The sequence below is a fragment of the Pinus tabuliformis genome, chromosome 2_1 (assembly GCF_031772625.1).
Source record: "Pinus tabuliformis cultivar Carrire ecotype Pingquan chromosome 2_1, CPIR1, whole genome shotgun sequence".
In the NCBI taxonomy this organism is placed as follows: domain Eukaryota; kingdom Viridiplantae; phylum Streptophyta; class Pinopsida; order Pinales; family Pinaceae; genus Pinus; species Pinus tabuliformis.
Window position 1 is genome coordinate 738,613,975 of NC_142299.1, and position 19,219 is coordinate 738,633,193.

Below are 19,219 nucleotides of genomic sequence, written 5' to 3' on the forward strand. Positions count from 1 at the left end.
TCCTTCTTGGTGCATTTTCATGAAATTTGTTGAAATTGCGTGGCATTATATTACAAGGCAGAGTCGGGATAACAATGTTATCTTGAAGGAAAGAGGCAGATCAGTCTGCTCAATAACATTATTCTCCGTGTTTCAGTATTTTCTTTCATAAAGCATGATGTATACACCAGTGACCTATCTAGGTAGAAATGGCGATGAGGCTTTCCTGTTGTTCATAGCCTTGTTTTCATATGGTATATTGAGAGTGCAACTTTTGGAATCTGGAGCAAACTTGGAAGCCTTTTGGTGTCTGCATCCTCAATTTGAACTCTGGGATCAAGGAGTGAGGTGGGATCCTGCAGTTCAGCACAACTTCATGTCGGATAGATGTACAAAAGCTAAGCATGATGGCATAATATTCAAAATGTCATGATACTCAGAATGTCTTCACAATTGTAAGTTGGATTTTTTCTGCTATGGTTCATGGCACACTAGTTAGTTTATTAAAAGAGGTACGAGGGAATACAATACATGAATTGTGAATTCTAGCATGTAATGTTTGTTTACTGAAAAACAGTTGCAAAGTTAGCAATTGTAAATTCTACCTGGGATGTTGATGAAATTTCAGCTTACGGGATATAAATAGTTGTTAGTTGCAGGAAGCCAAACTAAGTGCATTGTATACAACAGTAGCACTCCTGATACAAAGATTGCAGTTGCATATAGAGTTTGATGCACATGATCTTTCGGTTTAAAGGTTGTTCTTTCATTACATAGATTAATAAGTCCTTGGGATTTCATTACATAGATTAACAAGGGAAGCTGCGACGCAGCGAGTCCCTGCGTCAAGTTGAGCCTGCCTGAAAATTCGGAATAAACGGATATGTGCGTCAAGTTGAGCCTGCCTGAAAATTCGGAATAAACGGATATGTGTTCTCTAGTAGCTGTTCGATCCAGACCCATAACCTGAAAGCTGGAATAAACGGATATGTGTTCTCTAGTAGCTGTTCGATCCAGACCCATAACCTGAAAGCTAGAAAGCCAGCCAGCTACATATCAGGAGATTCAGAGTTGATTCAGAGTTGATGTTTGAACGCAAATAAGCATCTTGGCTTTCAACCAGGTTTTCTTCCCGGAAATCTCAAGCCTAGCTAGTTGCCTTAAACTAGATCCAAGGAGTGCAGCCCCCCTCTGCACAATAAAACAGAAGAAAGTTAAGGTCATAGGCCTCTCAACCACTACAATAATTCAGGTTGCTAGGAAGCTATCCACAACCTCCTCACATAATTGAAAATGTACTCAACTCAATTTCAGCACTCTGCTGGACAGATGGAGGAAAATGTGAACAGACATGGCCATCAGGGGTGTAGCATGCGGCAGTAACCATTTCATGCAGATCAGTCCAGTCAAAGTTTCTATCATCGACCGGGTTGAACTGGATGCACGTTACTACCTCCCATGCCAAAACAGAAGACGAAAATAGATAAATGGATAATCCAAAAGTGTTCATGCTTGATATAAATCAGGTATTTTGGAAAATGGTCAGTGATTGACATCCTAGTTAACTTTGTAAGATACCAGCAATACAAACTATCTTGAACCTAACACACTTCAAACTATGGCAGCAAATGCAACTGTGTATTTAAACACATATCAAACCAACGTTACAAATATTTACCTAGAAAAAAGTAAGCTTACCATAGTCATTGTGTGAAAAGACTCTTAGACAACTCTTGCTTGGCATGTCCCACAATCTCACTGTCTTGTCCATCGATGATGAAAGTAAATACTGCCCACAACCATATTCAGGAGCTTAGCCACATGCTCAAAAAAAAACTCTTGCTCAGGGACTAGCTTTCAATGTTTTCTTTCATCTAATCACACAAAAAAAAAACAATGATAATTGTACCCATAAAAGTTTAATCAAATTTTGTGCTAGAAAATCATATGTACATCCACACAGTCATCTAAATGATTTAAGTAGGCCTAAAGCAACCAGTGATTGTAGCAAATATGACAGCCCCATAAGAAAGAAAAGCCTAAAAGGCAAGTTACTAGGAATTGGATTCAGATGTACATACAGATCTGCCAGATTTAATCCTCAACATGAGATATGCCATATTAATCAGTTGACTCCATATTCCAGAGCCAATGTTTGGAGCCTGATGAAATTCCATTGGCTCAACCCCTTGTTTGCCATGGGATACAAGAAGACTTTAGAGCTTGATGACGTACCAAATGTTGCAGGCAAGGATACTGCTGAAGAGTCATATCGAGGACTTGAAACCAACTGGTGCCGCCAAAAGGTCGAGACAAATATACAGAACCCATCAATGCTAAAGGCCATTCTGTCATCTGTTTGGAAGGGAATGATAATCAATGCTTTGTTTGCAGCCATATTTAGCTGTGCAACATATATAGGTCCATATCTGATAAACTTGTTTGTAGAGTACTTGGGAGGAACAGAGCATTTTTCCTATGAAGGCTATGTGAAGCCATCCACAACCTCCTCACGTAATTGAAAATGTACTCAACTCAATTTCAGCACTCTGCTGGACAGATGGAGGAAAATGTGAACAGACCTGGCCATCAGGGTCCAGTCAACAACTTGGCGGTCAGGAATACTCCAAATTCGCACTTTCTTATCAAGGGAACCACTAATAAAGTATCTATCATCGACTGGGTTGAACTGGATGCACGTTACTACCTCCCATGCCAAAACAGAAGACGAAAATAGATAAATGGATAATCCAAAAGTGTTCATGCTTGATATAAATCAGGTATTTTGGAAAATGGGCAGTGATTGACATCCTAGTTAACTTTGTAAGATACCAGCAATACAAACTATCTTGAAGCTAACACACTTCAAACTATGGCAGCAAAGTGTTCATGCTTGATATAAATCAGGTATTTTGGAAAATGGGCAGTGATTGACATCCTAGTTAACTTTGTAAGATACCAGCAATACAAACTATCTTGAAGCTAACACACTTCAAACTATGGCAGCAAATGGAAGTGTGTATTTAAACACATATCAAACCAACGTTACAAATATTTACCTAGAAAAAAGTAAGCTTACCATAGTCATTGTGTGAAAAGACTCTTAGACAACTCTTGCTTGGCATGTCCCACAATCTCACTGTCTTGTCCATCTTTTTACTGAAAGGTATCACTGAAAACCACCCATGTAATGAAGAACACCATGGATGTAGAGTATTGTTATGTTGATGAATACAAAATGTTTGTCTTCTACTCTGCTCCATCTTGTGCACTTTCTGCAACAGGGAAAACATCATCATAGACCAGCACAATATTTGCAAACTCAGCTATGTACGAGGGAGAAATCTGCAAAGAGAAAATTTACAAGTGAGTCAAAGTACACAGCAAAAAGAGTCGATGAAGATACAACTTTGCAAACAACGAAATGAAAGGGCTAAAAAGCAAAACGGGGAGGTGAGAATGGAAAAGTGGCGAGCTTTACAATGATGAACTTACCAAGCATTAAACCTGCAAACACATGGCATCCTCCCAAATCCGTGAGAAACTCTCAAACATGAGTGCACAAGGGAATAATCTGAGAGGGGACTTTAAAATGTCAACATAAAATTAAACTTCTGAGTCAGGAAGTTTTGATCCAAACCTAAAGTGGATCTATGTGGAAGATTCCAACCCTTTTGCAGCAAAATAAATGATTATTTTACATGTCTAAGGCCTGTGGAGAACAGATACGCACTGTCTATCTAGTCAAACACATCTGAATCTTTGATCCTTATGCCCAAGGGTAGTTTTCTGATGGTATGGTACAGACCATTCCAAGGAAAATTGAAATCAAGGGATAGCTTAAAGTACAATCAATGAAATTTTGTTAAAAGAGTACATATTTGACTATAGGTAGCCTACTATTATTTTGGTACTGATGGAACACAAGTATTCTTAAATTTCAGTGCACACTGTAAACAGAAGATGAAATAAAACAAAACAGAATATCTTGCCAACACAATTCTCTGTATATAAATTATTGTAAAGTCAAATCCCATATCCATCATTGTATAGAATTCCAAATCTCACCATATTCCATTGTTGCTAAGATGCATATTTTACAAGAAATTAAGTCCATGTGTTGTTTGAATAGTACCAAATCCAAGGGCAATTATACATATAACAGTTAAAAAATACCAATAACAGCAGTTTATAGGCAAATTCAAAGGCCTTGAAATAATACAAATCTCAAACCTCAGAAAATGTTTTCGAGAAACATTGAACGATATAACATATTCTCAAGTGATCAGCACAACCCCTGCTTCTTTCTTCCTCAACAGGAGCATTAAGTGAGTTATGGTAACTGCCACTAATAGCCACTTAACAGCAGCAGCGTCTTCCGTGCGTGGACTCAACTTAGTATATGCGCCTCAACTAATAGTCTAATACTCAGCTGTACCAATCCCATAGGCATTATAAATATTGAAACACTCCAACTCACAGATCAAAACAACCATTTGTAAAAGGTAATTTGAAAATAGTTTTGCTGAAACACGATATGACTGAAATAAAAGACCAATGTCCCCAATAGTCATGTTAAACTGTACATTGCACCTTGCTAACAAACAAGTGGGGATAATTGCACCAAAGATAATTTTCTCAAACTTCAGCTGCATAATCACTCGTGTACTGAATTCTCTGATACTTCTTTGACAGATGGAGTTTTGATAAGTTGTTAGTTCGAGGGACTGATAACACAACCACCATGCATACACTTGAAGCATGCCGTGTGGTATCCCACACCTTCCACAGAAACCTGCAATACAAAAGAGCATGTCCAACCAGACAGTTTATTAATCCTGAGTTGAGATTTTACAGTCAGAAACTCCTTTGTTGATCATTTGACAAAAAACCCATAACTATGAACATAATAAAGACATGCTGACGACTGAACCAAAAGTGTCTTTCTCTATGCTTCAAGCAGGAAATACTTTTGAGATTCAGTATCATCTTTACTTTAACTTAATACCAGGCAACGTTGCCCAATCTAATCCTAAAGGTGGACAAGGTAACATTGAAAAATAATGACCTTTTCAATGGGATAAACTGTATTTCCACAAGCAAGGCATTTCTCTTGTGTGCCAGAAAACAAAGCAGAGACCCTGTTGGGTGTCTTAATCTGCACATACCAGAAGTTATTTATAAATGGAAACAGTTAATGCAGAGCAGGAAACAACCTTCTGAATTAAAGCAATCCGATTTTGAGACTACCTAAAAATCTGATTTTGTGACTATCTAGATTTACATCTAATCATAAAGATGCTCTTGCAGATTTCATTACTGCGCTTCACACTTTCAATAACCAAATGTAGAACCCTTTACACTTGTAAGGGGACAGCCAAGCAAATGTTGTTGATAATAGGTTCTGCCCTCAAAATAAAATTGCAATTATAATGACGCGACCATAAAGCGATATTGTCTAAGAACAGAACAATAACATGATTATAAGTTATACATGTATATTTGAATAGAAATATGTACCAACTCTGAATGTCTTTTACAACATTCTTTATGCTGATAAAAACAGTACAGCATCTCCATGCCTGTCTACATAGTCACAACCTTGTAACTTCTCACTGTAAGCTGACAAGAGATGTATTATACTTTGATACCTACATGATCATAAGTTATTGCAGGTTAATTGCTTGCCAAGAGATATAGAGTAATACTGTACCTCACCATCATTCAACTTCTCATTTTTCACAGCTTTGGGAGTTCCTACAAGAAGTTGAGGAAATATTAGATCAATGGCAAATTCTCTCATTAGGCTAGGCAGAGGACCCTCACTCCAGACATGAAATAAATAAATTTTAGCCAAATGCATTTAGGCAAACATAAACCTCTACTTACCTTCAAAACTTTTGTCAAGACTTCCAGTCCTCTTAAAGAGCTGATCGAAGAGAGGTTTGCAGTACAACACCCCTTCAAAAGAAGAATAGTTGCTGAGCTGATAAACCACAAATGATGAGTTAGTATAATGATTGAGGGATATACTTAAGCACGTGGAAAGAAATTGAAAATACATATTTGCGGTCTCGTCATGAGGGAAAGAACCAATACCAAAGAAAGTAAAAAAAAGCTCAGCCAAACCATTTCAACTATTGTTTATGCTATGTTGCATCTGCAACTGATACAGCAATCGGAGCCATGTAACTACCAATTGGCAGTGGCACATATAGCCATGAACTACCAGATCAAACCCACTACTGTATTTCCACAAGCAAGGCATTTCTCTTGTGTGCCAGAAAACAAAGCAGAGACCCTGTTGGGTGTCTTAATCTGCACATACCAGAAGTTATTTATAAATGGAAACAGTTAATGCAGAGCAGGAAACAACCTTCTGAATTAAAGAAATCCGATTTTGAGACTACCTAAAAATCTGATTTTGTGACTATCTAGATTTACATCTAATCATAAAGATGCTCTTGCAGATTTCATTACTGCGCTTCACACTTTCAATAACCAAATGTAGAACCCTTTACACTTGTAAGGGGACAGCCAAGCAAATGTTGTTGATAATAGGTTCTGCCCTCAAAATAAAATTGCAATTATAATGACGGGACCATAAAGCGATATTGTCTAAGAACAGAACAATAACATGATTATAAGTTATACATGTATATTTGAATAGAAATATGTACCAACTCTTAATGTCTTTTACAACATTCTTTATGCTGATAAAAACAGTACAGCATCTCCATGCCTGTCTACATAGTCACAACCTTGTAACTTCTCACTGTAAGCTGACAAGAGATGTATTATACTTTGATACCTACATGATCATAAGTTATTGCAGGTTAAGAGCTTGCCAAGAGATATAGAGTAATACTGTACCTCACCATCATTCAACTTCTCATTTTTCACAGCTTTGGGAGTTCCTACAAGAAGTTGAGGAAATATTAGATCAATGGCAAATTCTCTCATTAGGCTAGGCAGAGGACCCTCACTCCAGACATGAAATAAATAAATTTTAGCCAAATGCATTTAGGCAAACATAAACCTCTACTTACCTTCAAAACTTTTGTCAAGACTTCCAGTCCTGACTTAAAGAGCTGATCGAAGTGAGGTTTGCAGTACAGCACCCCTTCAAAAGAAGAATAGTTGCTGAGCTGATAAACCACAAATGATGAGTTAGTATAATGATTGAGGGATATACTTAAGCACCTGGAAAGAAATTGAAAATACATATTTGCGGTCTCGTCGTGAGGGAAAGAACCAATACCAAAGAAAGTAAAAAAAAGCTCGGCCAAACCATTTCAACTATTGTTTATGCTATGTTGCATCTGCAACTGATACAGCAATCGGAGCCCTGTAACTACCAATTGGCAGTGGCACATATAGCCATGAACTACCAGATCAAACCCACTCCTACAGAGCTAAAGAAGAAATATTTTATGCCCGATGAAGACCATGGATTTAGATGAATTGCAAATTCCCTTGATCTTATGAGAGACGAGTAAACCAAAGATATCAGACAGAGTCCAGGCCATAGAGTTAACCCGTGGTTTGAGCAGCATTCAAATTTCATGTATACCCTAAAATGCATCCATATTTCTTCACATGGTGGTTTTAAATACACTACATCTGAACAATGTTCTCAGCACTGTTAAAGGCTAGCAAACCCTCTTCCTGCTTTATGTTCACCCCAGAATTCGAAAATACCTCAAAATGATCAATGGTTACCATGCTACTTTCTGAAAATACCGAGACTGAACCCATGAGGACGGGCAAAGGCCACCACATGCGAATACGGTTTTAGGAGGCAGCTTATCTCCCAAAAAACATGGTCGAACCATTGAGGGCACCGGTTGGGATTCCAGATTTTTTTCAAAAATTAAAATGCTGAACATACATAATCTAAATCATACTAATCTTAATAACTTGCAAAGATTTAATCAGTTAGTTGCAGTTACATAAAGGGACAGATAGTTAATCCGCTTCGAAACACAAAGACCCATTACTGAAAATTAGAGAATTAGCGACACCCACCAACTAGATTATAGATGAAAATGCCATATCTAAACAAAGACCCAGAACCAAAGTTTTACCTTGATCTCTCGAAAAGGAATGAGACAGAGGCGAAGAGTGAATCAATGGGGCAGAACCCTGGTAATCTCTCAACTGTACCAGCTCTCAACTAAGAAACGACAATGCAACATGAAATTTCAAATTTAAATAAAAATAAGAAAACCAATAGATGTCAATAAAAATAAAAATGAAAGTCGAAACTTTTATCCACCTTGTGGGCCCTACGTGACGGCCATGTGCCTAACACCTCTCTCCCTAGCATAACACATGCAACCTCTACAGCAGCCCACCTAAGGTCGCATCAGGTTAACAGCTGTGATCAGGGAGATTGAAACCTGAAACCGGAGCAACAAGATTGAAACTAGTGTAACCTCTGTAGGCTAACATCTGTGATCAGGGATATTGAAACCTGAAACGCGAGCAGTTGTAAAAGCCCTCACAGGTTCGGGCCTCTGTAGCTGACGTGAGGCAGAACAGTGATCAAAAGGAAGGGAATTGTGGCTCCTATGTCAGCAGATCCTGAGCAAAGAAGGAGCTAAAGGATAAGCAAACGAAGACTGATCAAATGCGGTAAGAAAGAAAGCTCTAATCACTTCATTCACAGGCCCTTCACTTCCAGGTACAGGGGGAATAATAAAAAAAGAAATCTAAGAAGCTTTCCGAGTAGGGGGATTTGGGCTCGAGGAAGGAAGAAAGGAGAAACCTTATTCTTGTTTCTGTTGTTCCCGACGCCCCTCTCTTCCAATAGTTATTGTACCTGCCACGTTTCTTCTTCTCATGGTTCTCGATCGATAACGCCATGCTTTTGGTCTTGGTCTAGTTTCCGGCACGCGTCTTTGCAAGAAGAAAATATAAAAAATAACAAGTTTCCGTCTAGAATGCAGAAAATGAAGGCCAATGTGACAGCAAATTCTATCCATCCAGGCATTGTAAGGACCAGAATTACTAGAGACCGCGACGAACTTCTCACAGGTAACAGTAGTATGTTTAAATGTTTATTCCTTGTAAAAAAATTGTAAATTTGAGCGGTTATGGAAAACGTAGCTCAAGATTAAGGTTACCTCGAGTCTCAACGCAAGCTCTTTTGTGTGTAGAATATTTGCCAGTTTAGATTGAGCATATGCGCGCTTTCGGAGCTGTCTGATGCAGCAACTTCTCGTTCTGCTCGTCCCAGTCCTGCTACTGATAAACAGGAATACAGCTGCGCTGCATCATCCAAGCACATCAAGCAAAAGCAAGGAAGCAAAAGCAAGGAAGCAGAAGAACCACCGGTTTCTTGTGTAATCGAATGGTAGCGGTGAAATCCAGTCGTGATAGCTTAGAGGTTGCAGGAATAAGCTTTGGATTCAAGCTGTGGACGATGAACCAAATGTAAAGCACGAGTAAGAGGCAAGAAAGACAGCATCTGTTCTGCATGCAGAGTGACACGTTCAGCCTCCTCAGATAGCTCAAATGCAGCTCAAATGCAATAGCTCAAATGCAATAAGAACATGAAATGCCTAAGATTTAATGCCAGCATTAGTTCAAACCCGTTAACGGTTAGCCAGAATGCAGGAGGCTTAAATTGGTTTTTAAGGTATGGTCGGGCCTCTTCCGCCTCGGGAAGAGGCCAAATAAGATGGCAAAAGTTAAGTTAGAAATGAAACTTTGGTTATCCGGCACAGCGCATTAATCCAGCGTTTGAAAACTTTGGAATAACCAGCATATAACACTGTTTATTTGGGGAAACTAATGCTATCTGGCCCCGATCGATTACAATAGTCCCTGCCGAATGCCAGATGGCAGGGACTAATAAGTCCTTGGGATTCATACAAGCTCCATGCTTGTATGATATCTAGCTCACTTGTTTTTTTGTTTTGATACATAGTAGCTATGGATTTGTAGTTTCCATTCTAATTGAGTTGCCTTTTCAATCTTTCCTTGTCTTGTATAGCTGATATATTTTACAAAGCACTGAAACATAAGACTCACATTTTTCTCTTTATATCAACTTCGGATAAGATAGAATGGAAAGTGGGAAGATTTTCTGAGTTGCCCAGAACTCATGGCTGTCCAAGGGTATTTAATATTTATGTAAGCTTTGTTGGACGATTTTCGTTTGAAATTGAAAAAGTGACTCAAGTTTCAATCAGCAACATGCTTGCTTATGGAAAAGGACACGTAATCAATTGGAAAGTTTAACTAACCTACTACTACACCTCCAAGTTCCTTATTGATGCTAATGTTGTTGGTGGAAGGTAATTGAAACCAGGCTAGTTTTTGTTAGACTCCATTGCCCTTGATATCTTCTCTGGTTATCATACAAAGTTTCAGATATCACAATCCTGGATCATGCCTACGACATGTAAATTGTAAGTTTAGATTTGAATGCATAAATTCATCTATAATTTCATATCATATAAACAACTAAAAAAAATGACAAGTTTCTAGTGTGGGCACACAAAGATCATTTTGTGCTTTAAATTAGTTTAGCAACCAGTTCCAAGTGTAAGTCATTTTTTATTGCTTCAATGATAATGACAACTTTCAGAATGGATGGAGTGCTCTTAAAGGCACCGAGTTCAGTTTCTCATGCTTTTCTTCTTACTTGTGTTTGTTGTTTTTTATTCACGCTTACTTTGTTAATAATGCAGTTATTTGCTCCAATATATCTGCCATTAGACTTCCCGTATGGCTGTGTAATAGTGGACTGGATGTAGATATGACATGGAACCCTTCCCCTTCCTTGACCCCTTTTGCCATTTTTGTAAATATCGATCAAGTATTGAATTTGGCTAACAACAATCAATTTTACATGGCTTCATATAGTTGTTTTTTTGTTTCTTCGGCTTTAGGGTTAACACTCTATCTCCAACAACAACTCACTCTTTTTTGTATGAACAAAAGTACAATGTCTAGCTTTAAAAACCATGTCTTGATATTTCGATACTAGTTTTTGGGAAAACTCCTCACCTTTCATACTCTTAAAACTGCTCCCATGCAAACAAAAATGAAAAAAACATATAGAAATTTGTTGGCCAAAGGCCCACTCTAGGAAGCTTGTCTAAGCCTTTGTTTAGGATTATAAAAACATATGCATTTACAACGCAGCCAAATTTTTGTTACAGTGAGGGGTGCCGTAATGGACCCCAATTTATATTGATTGTGAATTCTTAGAACTATCTGCACAGGTTTTGTTGTAGGGATATTCAACTTATTCTTGAGAACTTGGATCTCGTTATCCTTAACATTGATCAACTCTTGGATCTGTGGGATTAGTATTCCGTGGGATTAGTATTCACCTTTATTCACTTATGCTCTAAGTTTGCTATCTTGGTTTGTCTTGCCTTATGGCCAACCCCTCCCCTGATTGTTTCAGCAGTTGTAGTTTGGCATCAGTGCCCACCCCCTTGAGATTGACACTCATTGTGGTGGTATTAAAATCTCTCAACTTTTAACGTACAAAATGAGTTCATTTTTATTTTCGTAAGGTCTCCCTTCTCTGTGCATATTTTGCCCATAAATTATTGCCCTCCAAGGGTGGGTCAGGCTGACCTTGTGATGCACTGAGCTAAGTAGGAACAGTGGGCAAGTTCTGAACCTTCACCGAAGGGAATATCTGGGCATCAACTAAGTTTTCTTCTCTGGGCATCAACTAACTTTTGTTTTTTGTTGGAGGGCTACTCTGCTGATTAACCCGCCTCACTGGCTATCCTCTTCTTGTTTGATTTTGCTACAGCTATAGTTGTAAGGGCCAATTGTTGAGAATATCCTTCAGGGAGGGCATGCCTCACTTGCTCCCATGTTTCTAGGTTGGTTTCTTTCTCTAGAATCTCATCTTTTTCATGGTTAAATGAAGACAACCTCATGTTCACCCTCATTCTTGACAATATACCATGAGGATCATACCTGAGGCTCGGTTCTTTGCTCAAGTCCACTGATCCTAGGAGTCCTTCCACATATGCTGGTGCAAACCTAGTCTTCACAATGAAAGGTCCCTGCTCAGTTCAATTGTCCACTTGACCTCAACCATGTCTCTCTGTTACATTCTGGAATTTGCAATGGACATAAGTTTCATTTCCTTAATAAAATCTGGGACTGGAAGATCAACTTTGCACGCAACAAGAGATGAACATCTGCAATGGACATAAGTTCGGTTTCCTTAATAGAATTTGGGACAACAAGAGAGGAAGGTTTGCAATGGACATAATTTCGGTTTCCTCAATAGAATTTGGGACTGGAAGATCAACTTTGCTTGTTGATAGTACCTCATATACAGTGCTTGTTGGCACAGGCCCGTGTTTGGTGGAAGGGTAGCTATTGATTGGTTACCCCTACCTACTTGACAGAGATCTGTGTTGGGCGGAGTGGGTAGCTATTGTAGTGGTATTGCTTGGTTAATGTAAAGATGGAAGGCTTATCTGGTATGATCCATGGAGAAAAAGGTACGAGCAACAAGAGGAAATGCAAAGCACCAGAGTAAGCTTCAGTGTATATAAAATATCCACGACGACCTCACCATTGCTTTTACCCACCCAACAATTTAGACACCACATGCTTTACTAGAAGATCATTTGTAAATATGAGCCTTCACACTATTTAATCTAAAAACTAGGCCTCTATAGTTGAGTAGCAAAGTGGATCATTTTGTTTTAAGAAATTGATCTTTAATTAATAGCTAAAAAATCCATAAAATCCAACCAATTACCAACCAACTTGTTTATGCACTTCAATCTAATCTAAGGGGTGCAGGTGATCCTTCGTCACTACCATTGGCACCTATATCTCCTCCATCACCGTATTCTCCACCATTTCTAGTTGATACCTATACTTGGAACCAATGGTGTTAAGCAAAAAAGAAAACTAAAGTAGGTGTTGTTTTATTATCCCTGAAGTAATAAACTTTTCTTGTCTTCCAAGCTTTATTTCCTATGTATGAATAATATTTTTATATATGAAACTATTATCTTAAGATTGTGTATTTTATACCTTGAAGCATCATCCATCTAAGTTTTTGGAGACTCTTAATTGATTATAAATAAAGTATTCTAAAAGTCTACTGTCAACAATGTATCACTTGTTAAGTACTGCATGATTGTATTATAGTTGCTTTCCCAATTCCATACTCATAATATAACATATGTTGAATATAACAAGAATCTCTAAGTTTCTTTTTGATCCAGGTGGATATTGGTGGCCACCCACCTATTCCACGTGGACCCCCACCATTGTTTCTTTCAGTTTTTTAGTTTCCTTAATTGTAACACATTTTACTATTTTTGGCAGTTTTTTCTGGTCCTAAACTTTCGGAGCTGTTTTGAGGCCCTAAAAGACGTTTTTTTGGCAATATTCCTCAAGTGATGTCATTGAAATCATGTTTTTAGTTGTAGTCCTCGGAGAGATATTTCCAATGATGTATCATGCACGTCAAACAGAGATAATATGACCAAGTTACAACCTTGGGAAGTTGGTTGCCCTACTAACCCCAACGAAGCCCATAAACTGGTGTTACATCTCCTCGGGTTAGGGTTTTGGTTGTTTAGGGTTTTCTCTTATTGTTCAATAATAAAAAGGCCCTTGAGCCTCATGGTAACTCAATTCAGAGGCATGTATCCACCACATCTCTTCTCAGAGATAAGCTACCATCGCTCGAGCTAGTCTCATTTCCATTATGTTTATAAGCATTGTTCATTATTTGATATTAATGAAAAATAGTGTTATTTCTGCTGCATCTTTGTATTTATGGTTATATCTGTAATTTGTTGCATTCCTGTTTAAATTCAGATCAGTGGTGTTAGAGCAGTCTGCTCTTTCTCTGTTTTTCTTTGCATATCCCCAACGAGGTTGGGATATAAGGAGTTAGGGCTCGAACTAATCGAACCTTTCCAAGACCAGCCTCGGAAATCTCGACAGCCTCCCATGGGGGAAGAAAATAAAGACGAGGGTTTAGGATATCCTATCAAAATATTGCTCAAGGAGGCCCTCGAGAAACAAAGGAACACGATGATGGATAAATTTTCCCAGATCCTTCAATGGTTGCCCACCGATGTCGCATCCACATACAACAACCAGTATGGAGGCTCCACACCTTTTAAGGTACAAGTAAACTTTGACATTCCCATATTTGAGGGCCAAATAGATGCAGACGCAGGAAGGTATTTTTCTGTTCATGATTTTTCCAGCCGAGAAAAGATTACTTTTTCTCTTCTCAAAGCCACCCCTCATGTCAAGGACTAGTGGGAAACCTATTGTGAGTAGAAGGATGAAAGTACGACCTCACTATTTTCAGTTGTTCCCACTTGGAATTCATTTTGTGATGCCATCAAGGAGCAGTACTACCCTGTCGGGAGCTACGAGGACAAATACATAAAGTGGACCATGCTGCGGCAGGGAAGGGACCAAAATGTGTTGGAGTTTACCAATGTCTTTCATACCCTTCGCACAAAGTTGGGTATCAAGGATTCTTAGAAACATTTGGTACTCAAGTACCGCGGCTCCCTACATAGATACATACAAGACGAGATGGAGTTCTTAGACATCTCCTCGCTTGGCACAATGTACCAATACATTGTCAAGATCGAGCAGAAGTTTAAACAGAAGAAGCGAGACTTTGGCTCTACGAATCCGAAGCAAGGGAAAGGGGACCCCAAACCGCAAAACAAAGGACAAAGCCAAGGCGGGACGACTCAAGACAACCCGCCAAGGTCACAAGCAAAGGACAACACTACGAAGCCGAAGAAGGGAATAGGAAAGTGGTGTGAGTTCCATAAGAGCTCCACCCACAACACAAGTGAGTGTCGGGCCAAGCAGTCATTGGTGGTCGAACTGAAGGCTTCAGAATCAGATGCATGTTCTGACTTTGAGTCAAAACCTGACAAGTGGAATGACAAAGGGAAGCATATTATTGATGCGAAGCCCAACGCCACCATCACCACCACAAAGATCCAAAAGGAGGAACCCGAAGATCTAGAGGAGGAGGAGCATCTCTTCCACTCCTAGATGTGGGTAAAGGGTTCCCCGCTACAGTTCATTGTCGACAGTGGAAGCCAAAAGAACCTCATTGTAGCATAGGTCGTGAAGCGGCTGGGCTTACCGACCACAACACACCCACAACCATACACCATCAGGTGGCTTCACTAAGGACGGGATCTGTGCGTGAGCCAATAATTTCACCTTCCATGCAACATCAAGCCCTTCACGGATGAGGTATTATGTGACGTTTCTCCCCTTGATGTTTGTGATGTATCATTAAGCCAACCATACTTGTGGAAGCGACATGCTGTGTATGAGTCAAGGCCTCGCGTTGTTATTGTTACATTGGGAAATAAGCTGTATAGAATACCGGAGGTAGCACCACCTACTGACATCTCTCTGGTTACTGCAAAACAATGCAGTAAGCTCATTTCAAAAAACTGGGAAATTTGTTTTCCTGATGATACGCCCTCAAGGAAAGAAGAAGATGATGGCCTCGACCTCCAGACAAGGCCCCTCCACATGACAACAATAGATGGACAAGGTCGTGGAGGAGTACAAGGACATCTTCACCTCCCCAGTAGGGGTGCATCTGCACTGTCAAGTCAAGCACTCCATTGATTTGACCCCAAGTGTGTCATTGCCCAATGGACCAATCTATCGGCGCTCCGTTCTAGAGAACGATGAAATCAAGAGGCAAATTCAGGAGCTGTTGCAGAAAGGTCACATTCAGCCGAGTTCATCGCCCTGTGCTAGCATGATCGTGTTGGTACATAAGAAGGATGGGACTTGGAGACTCTGTATTGACTATCAGGCGCTGAACAAGATCACTGTCTAGAATAGGTACCCGATCCCGCGGATTGATGACCTTCTAGACCAACTCAAGGTGGGAAAATATTTCAGCAAGATCGACTTGAAGTCCAAATATCACCAAGTACCAATTGAACCCTCCGATGTGTGGAAGACTACCATCAAAGGCAAGGAGGGCCTTTTCGAATGGTTGGTTATGACTTTCGGGTTGACGAATGCTCCTGCAACCCTCATGAGGCTTATGGATGACATCTTGCAACCATTCACCAACTCATTTGTAGTGGTATACTTGGATGACATCCTGATCTTTAGCCAGAGTTGGGAAGAGCACCTCCATCACATCCGACAGGTTCCCCAAACACTGCGGCAACACACACTGTGTGCCAATTTGGAGAAATGCACTTTTGGCATGACCCAGGTTTAGTATCTAGAATACATTATTGATGAACGGGGGGTGCATGTGGATCCAACCAAGATCCAAGTAATTCGGGATTGGCCAGCCCCAACCACTCTGACAGAGCTCCGCAACTTTCTGGGTCTTGACAATTTCTACTGCAAGTTCGTGTTGGGGTTCTCTCATATCACTTAGCTCTTGAGTCAAGTCACCAAAGGAGGAGCGAAAGAAAAATTATTTTGGTCTGAATATCAACAGAGGGCATTCAGAGTTGATACATCGCCTCTACTTTGCACCAGTGCTCACATTACCAGACTTGCAACAACCATTTGAGATCGAGACAAATGCCTCTAACTATGCTATTGGGGCAGTCCTTACTCAACAGGGGCATCTAATGGCATATCACATTGAGACACTTTCAGACATAGTCCGGAAGTATCCCACTTATGACAAAGAGATGTATTCCATTGTGCAGGCTTGCTGAAAATGGAAGCATTACATTTTGGGGAAGGAAACGATCATCCACACAGACCATCGACCCCTGCAGTTCATACAGACACAAGGGAAGTTGCATAATGATCGCCATCAGAAGTGGCCCACATACCTGCAACAATTCCATTTGAATATCAAGTATAAGAAGGGCAACACAAATAATGTTGCAGACTGCCTCAGCCGACCATTGATCATGGCGTTAACCACCGTACTCAACTCTTGTGGGCACAAGACTTCTAATTGGTCACTTCTCTACACAAGCGACCCAGAATTCGGCCACACATACCATACTCTCTTGGAGGGTCAGAAAGTTCCATATTTTCATCTCCAGGATGCTCCGTTATGCCACCTGGGACACCTTTGTGTTCCTTCAATCGAACGTACGAAGATGATTTAGAAAGCGCACTACAGTCGGGTCGTTGGGCATTTCGGGGTCGAGAAAACGGTGGCAGTACTGCAGAAGTATTTCTATTGGACGAATCTTCGACAGGATGTCGGGAAGTACATCAAATCCTACATTGTCTGCGCCATTCCCAAACCATACATCAAGAAGCAAGGTCTCTATACTCTGTTGCCTACCCCTAGTCGACCTTGGGAATCCATCTTCATGGATTACATGTCAGGCCTTCCTTCTACTAAGCATGGAAATGACCGTGTTTTTGTGGTCGTTGACAGATTCTCAAAGATGGCCATTATGGCGGCCTGCAAGAAGAGTATCACAGCAGAAGCCATTGCTAAACTCTTCTTTGAACGAGTGTGGGTACATTTTGGGATCCCATAGTCTATCATCTCAGATCGGGACAACAGGTTCCTCAATACATTTTGGTCTAGTCAATGCTGGACACCAAGCTCACTAATTCCACAACTTTCCATCCCCAAACTGATGGCCAGACAGAGGTCGTCAACATGATGATTGTACGCATTTTGCGCATGTACAACTCAAAGAATCCACACACATGGGATGAGAGCCTCCTCTATGTCCAACACAACTACAACCAGGCTCTCCACAGCACGATTGGCCACAGCCCTTTTCAAGTGGGCTTGGGATTCCAACCACTATGTCCCATTGATGTGGCCATACCATTTGCAGCAACTCAGGCAGATTCGGCTCATGTCCAGTTCGAAGCTGACAAGGCAAATAGCTTCATTGAGCACATTCAACACATCCGCCAACAGGTCCATGACATATTGGACAAAGCCAATGCTAAGTACAAGCAGCGGCATGATCAGCATCGGGTGCCACACAAGTTCCAGGTGGGTGACAAAGTTTGGCTACATTTGCAAAAGGAGCGCCTCGCTAGGCCCCACCGCAAGATTTTCCCACTTCGATATGGGTCATACACGATTACGAAGGCTGTGGGAGACAATGCTTTTGAGCTCAACATTCCCCCATTCCTTGGTTTGCACCCAGTGTTCAATGTGGATCGCCTTCGGCCATACTTTCCACCATTACTAGACACATCCGACATTACAGAACAACTCACACCAACAAAGTTAAATCCAAACTGCATGGAACAAGATGCAACTAATCGGATCATGGACACGCAAATAAAGAACACTCGCCAATAGAAGATCCAACTGTATCGAATTGTCAAAGCTGACCAACTCCTGCACCAAGGAAAATGGCTCACTAGGAACCAAGTTCAGCTGAAGTTTCCTCATCTCATAGAGGAACTCAACACAATGGAGACCATTGCTTCCTAAGGGGGAGGAATGATCCAGGTGGATATTGGTGGCCACTCGCCTATTCTACCTGGACCCCCACCATTTTTTCTGTCAGTTTTTCAGTTTCCTTAATTGTAGCACATTTTACTATTTTTGGCAGTTTTTCGGGTCCTGAACTTTCAGAGCCGTTTTGAGGCCCTAAACGATGTTTTTTTGGCAATATTCCTCCAAGCAATTTTATTAGTATTTAGTTGTACTCCTTGGAGAGATCTTTGCAACGAGGTATCATGCACGTCAAATGGAGATAATATGACCAAGTTATGACCCCAGGAAGTTGGTTGCCCAACTAACCCCAACGGGGCCCATAAACTCTTGGTGTTACATTTCCTCGGGTTAGGGTTTTGGTTGTTTAGGGTTTTCTCTTATTGTTCAATAATAAAAAGGCCCTTGAGCCTCATGGCAACTTAGTTCAGAGGCATGTAGCCGCCACATCTCTTCTCAGAGATAAGCTACCATCGCTAGAGCTAGTCTCATTTCCATTCTGTTTGTAAGCATATTTCATTATTTGATATTAATGAAAGACATTGTTATTTCTGTTGCATCTCTGTATTTACGGTTATATCTATAATTTGTTGCGTTCCTGTTTAAATTCGGATCACTTTTTTGACATAATAAACTACTATTGGATCTTTTCAAAAGTGTATGGGCATTCTTGAGGACCTTATCCTTAAGGATGTAGCTCAGTATCTAGAGATTTGATTTGAAATAGCAATTTATACTCTTTCCTATTTAGTTGCATCCGTTGACACTACCCGAGAGTAGACACCTTTGCTGATCTTTATAACCATGTTGAATTATCCT

At 40.2% G+C, this 19,219-nt stretch overlaps 2 protein-coding genes across 8 annotated transcripts; both read right to left on the reverse strand.

Moving 5' to 3' along the window:
• Window positions 1-865: 865 nt before the first annotated feature.
• Window positions 866-3,959, reverse strand: LOC149202701 (putative WD repeat-containing protein C18H10.05). The gene is made up of 5 exons (XM_089403212.1): window positions 3,059-3,959; window positions 2,061-2,682; window positions 1,678-1,768; window positions 1,006-1,428; window positions 866-945 (listed from the first exon to the last, which is right to left on the reverse strand). The coding sequence occupies exons 2-4, from the start codon at window positions 2,154-2,156 to the stop codon at window positions 1,259-1,261; spliced, it is 357 nt and encodes a 118-aa protein (XP_089259338.1). The 5' UTR covers window positions 2,157-2,682; window positions 3,059-3,959; the 3' UTR covers window positions 866-945; window positions 1,006-1,258.
• A 179-nt stretch (window positions 3,960-4,138) lies between these two features.
• Window positions 4,139-9,243, reverse strand: LOC149202702 (LIM domain-containing protein WLIM1-like). 7 transcript variants are annotated; one of them, XM_089403215.1, is made up of 11 exons: window positions 8,750-8,873; window positions 8,456-8,565; window positions 8,258-8,336; window positions 8,067-8,155; window positions 7,029-7,127; window positions 6,853-6,896; window positions 6,079-6,297; window positions 5,869-5,965; window positions 5,693-5,736; window positions 5,048-5,137; window positions 4,139-4,774 (listed from the first exon to the last, which is right to left on the reverse strand). In XM_089403215.1, exons 7-11 carry the CDS (start codon window positions 6,109-6,111, stop codon window positions 4,694-4,696), a joined length of 345 nt encoding a protein of 114 aa, XP_089259341.1. In that variant the 5' UTR covers window positions 6,112-6,297; window positions 6,853-6,896; window positions 7,029-7,127; window positions 8,067-8,155; window positions 8,258-8,336; window positions 8,456-8,565; window positions 8,750-8,873; the 3' UTR covers window positions 4,139-4,693. The 7 variants fall into 7 exon arrangements, with proteins under 7 accessions (XP_089259341.1, XP_089259340.1, XP_089259339.1 ...); XM_089403214.1 differs by having other exon boundaries at window positions 8,258-8,565; XM_089403213.1 differs by lacking the exon at window positions 8,750-8,873 and having other exon boundaries at window positions 8,456-8,588.
• Window positions 9,244-19,219: the final 9,976 nt, after the last annotated feature.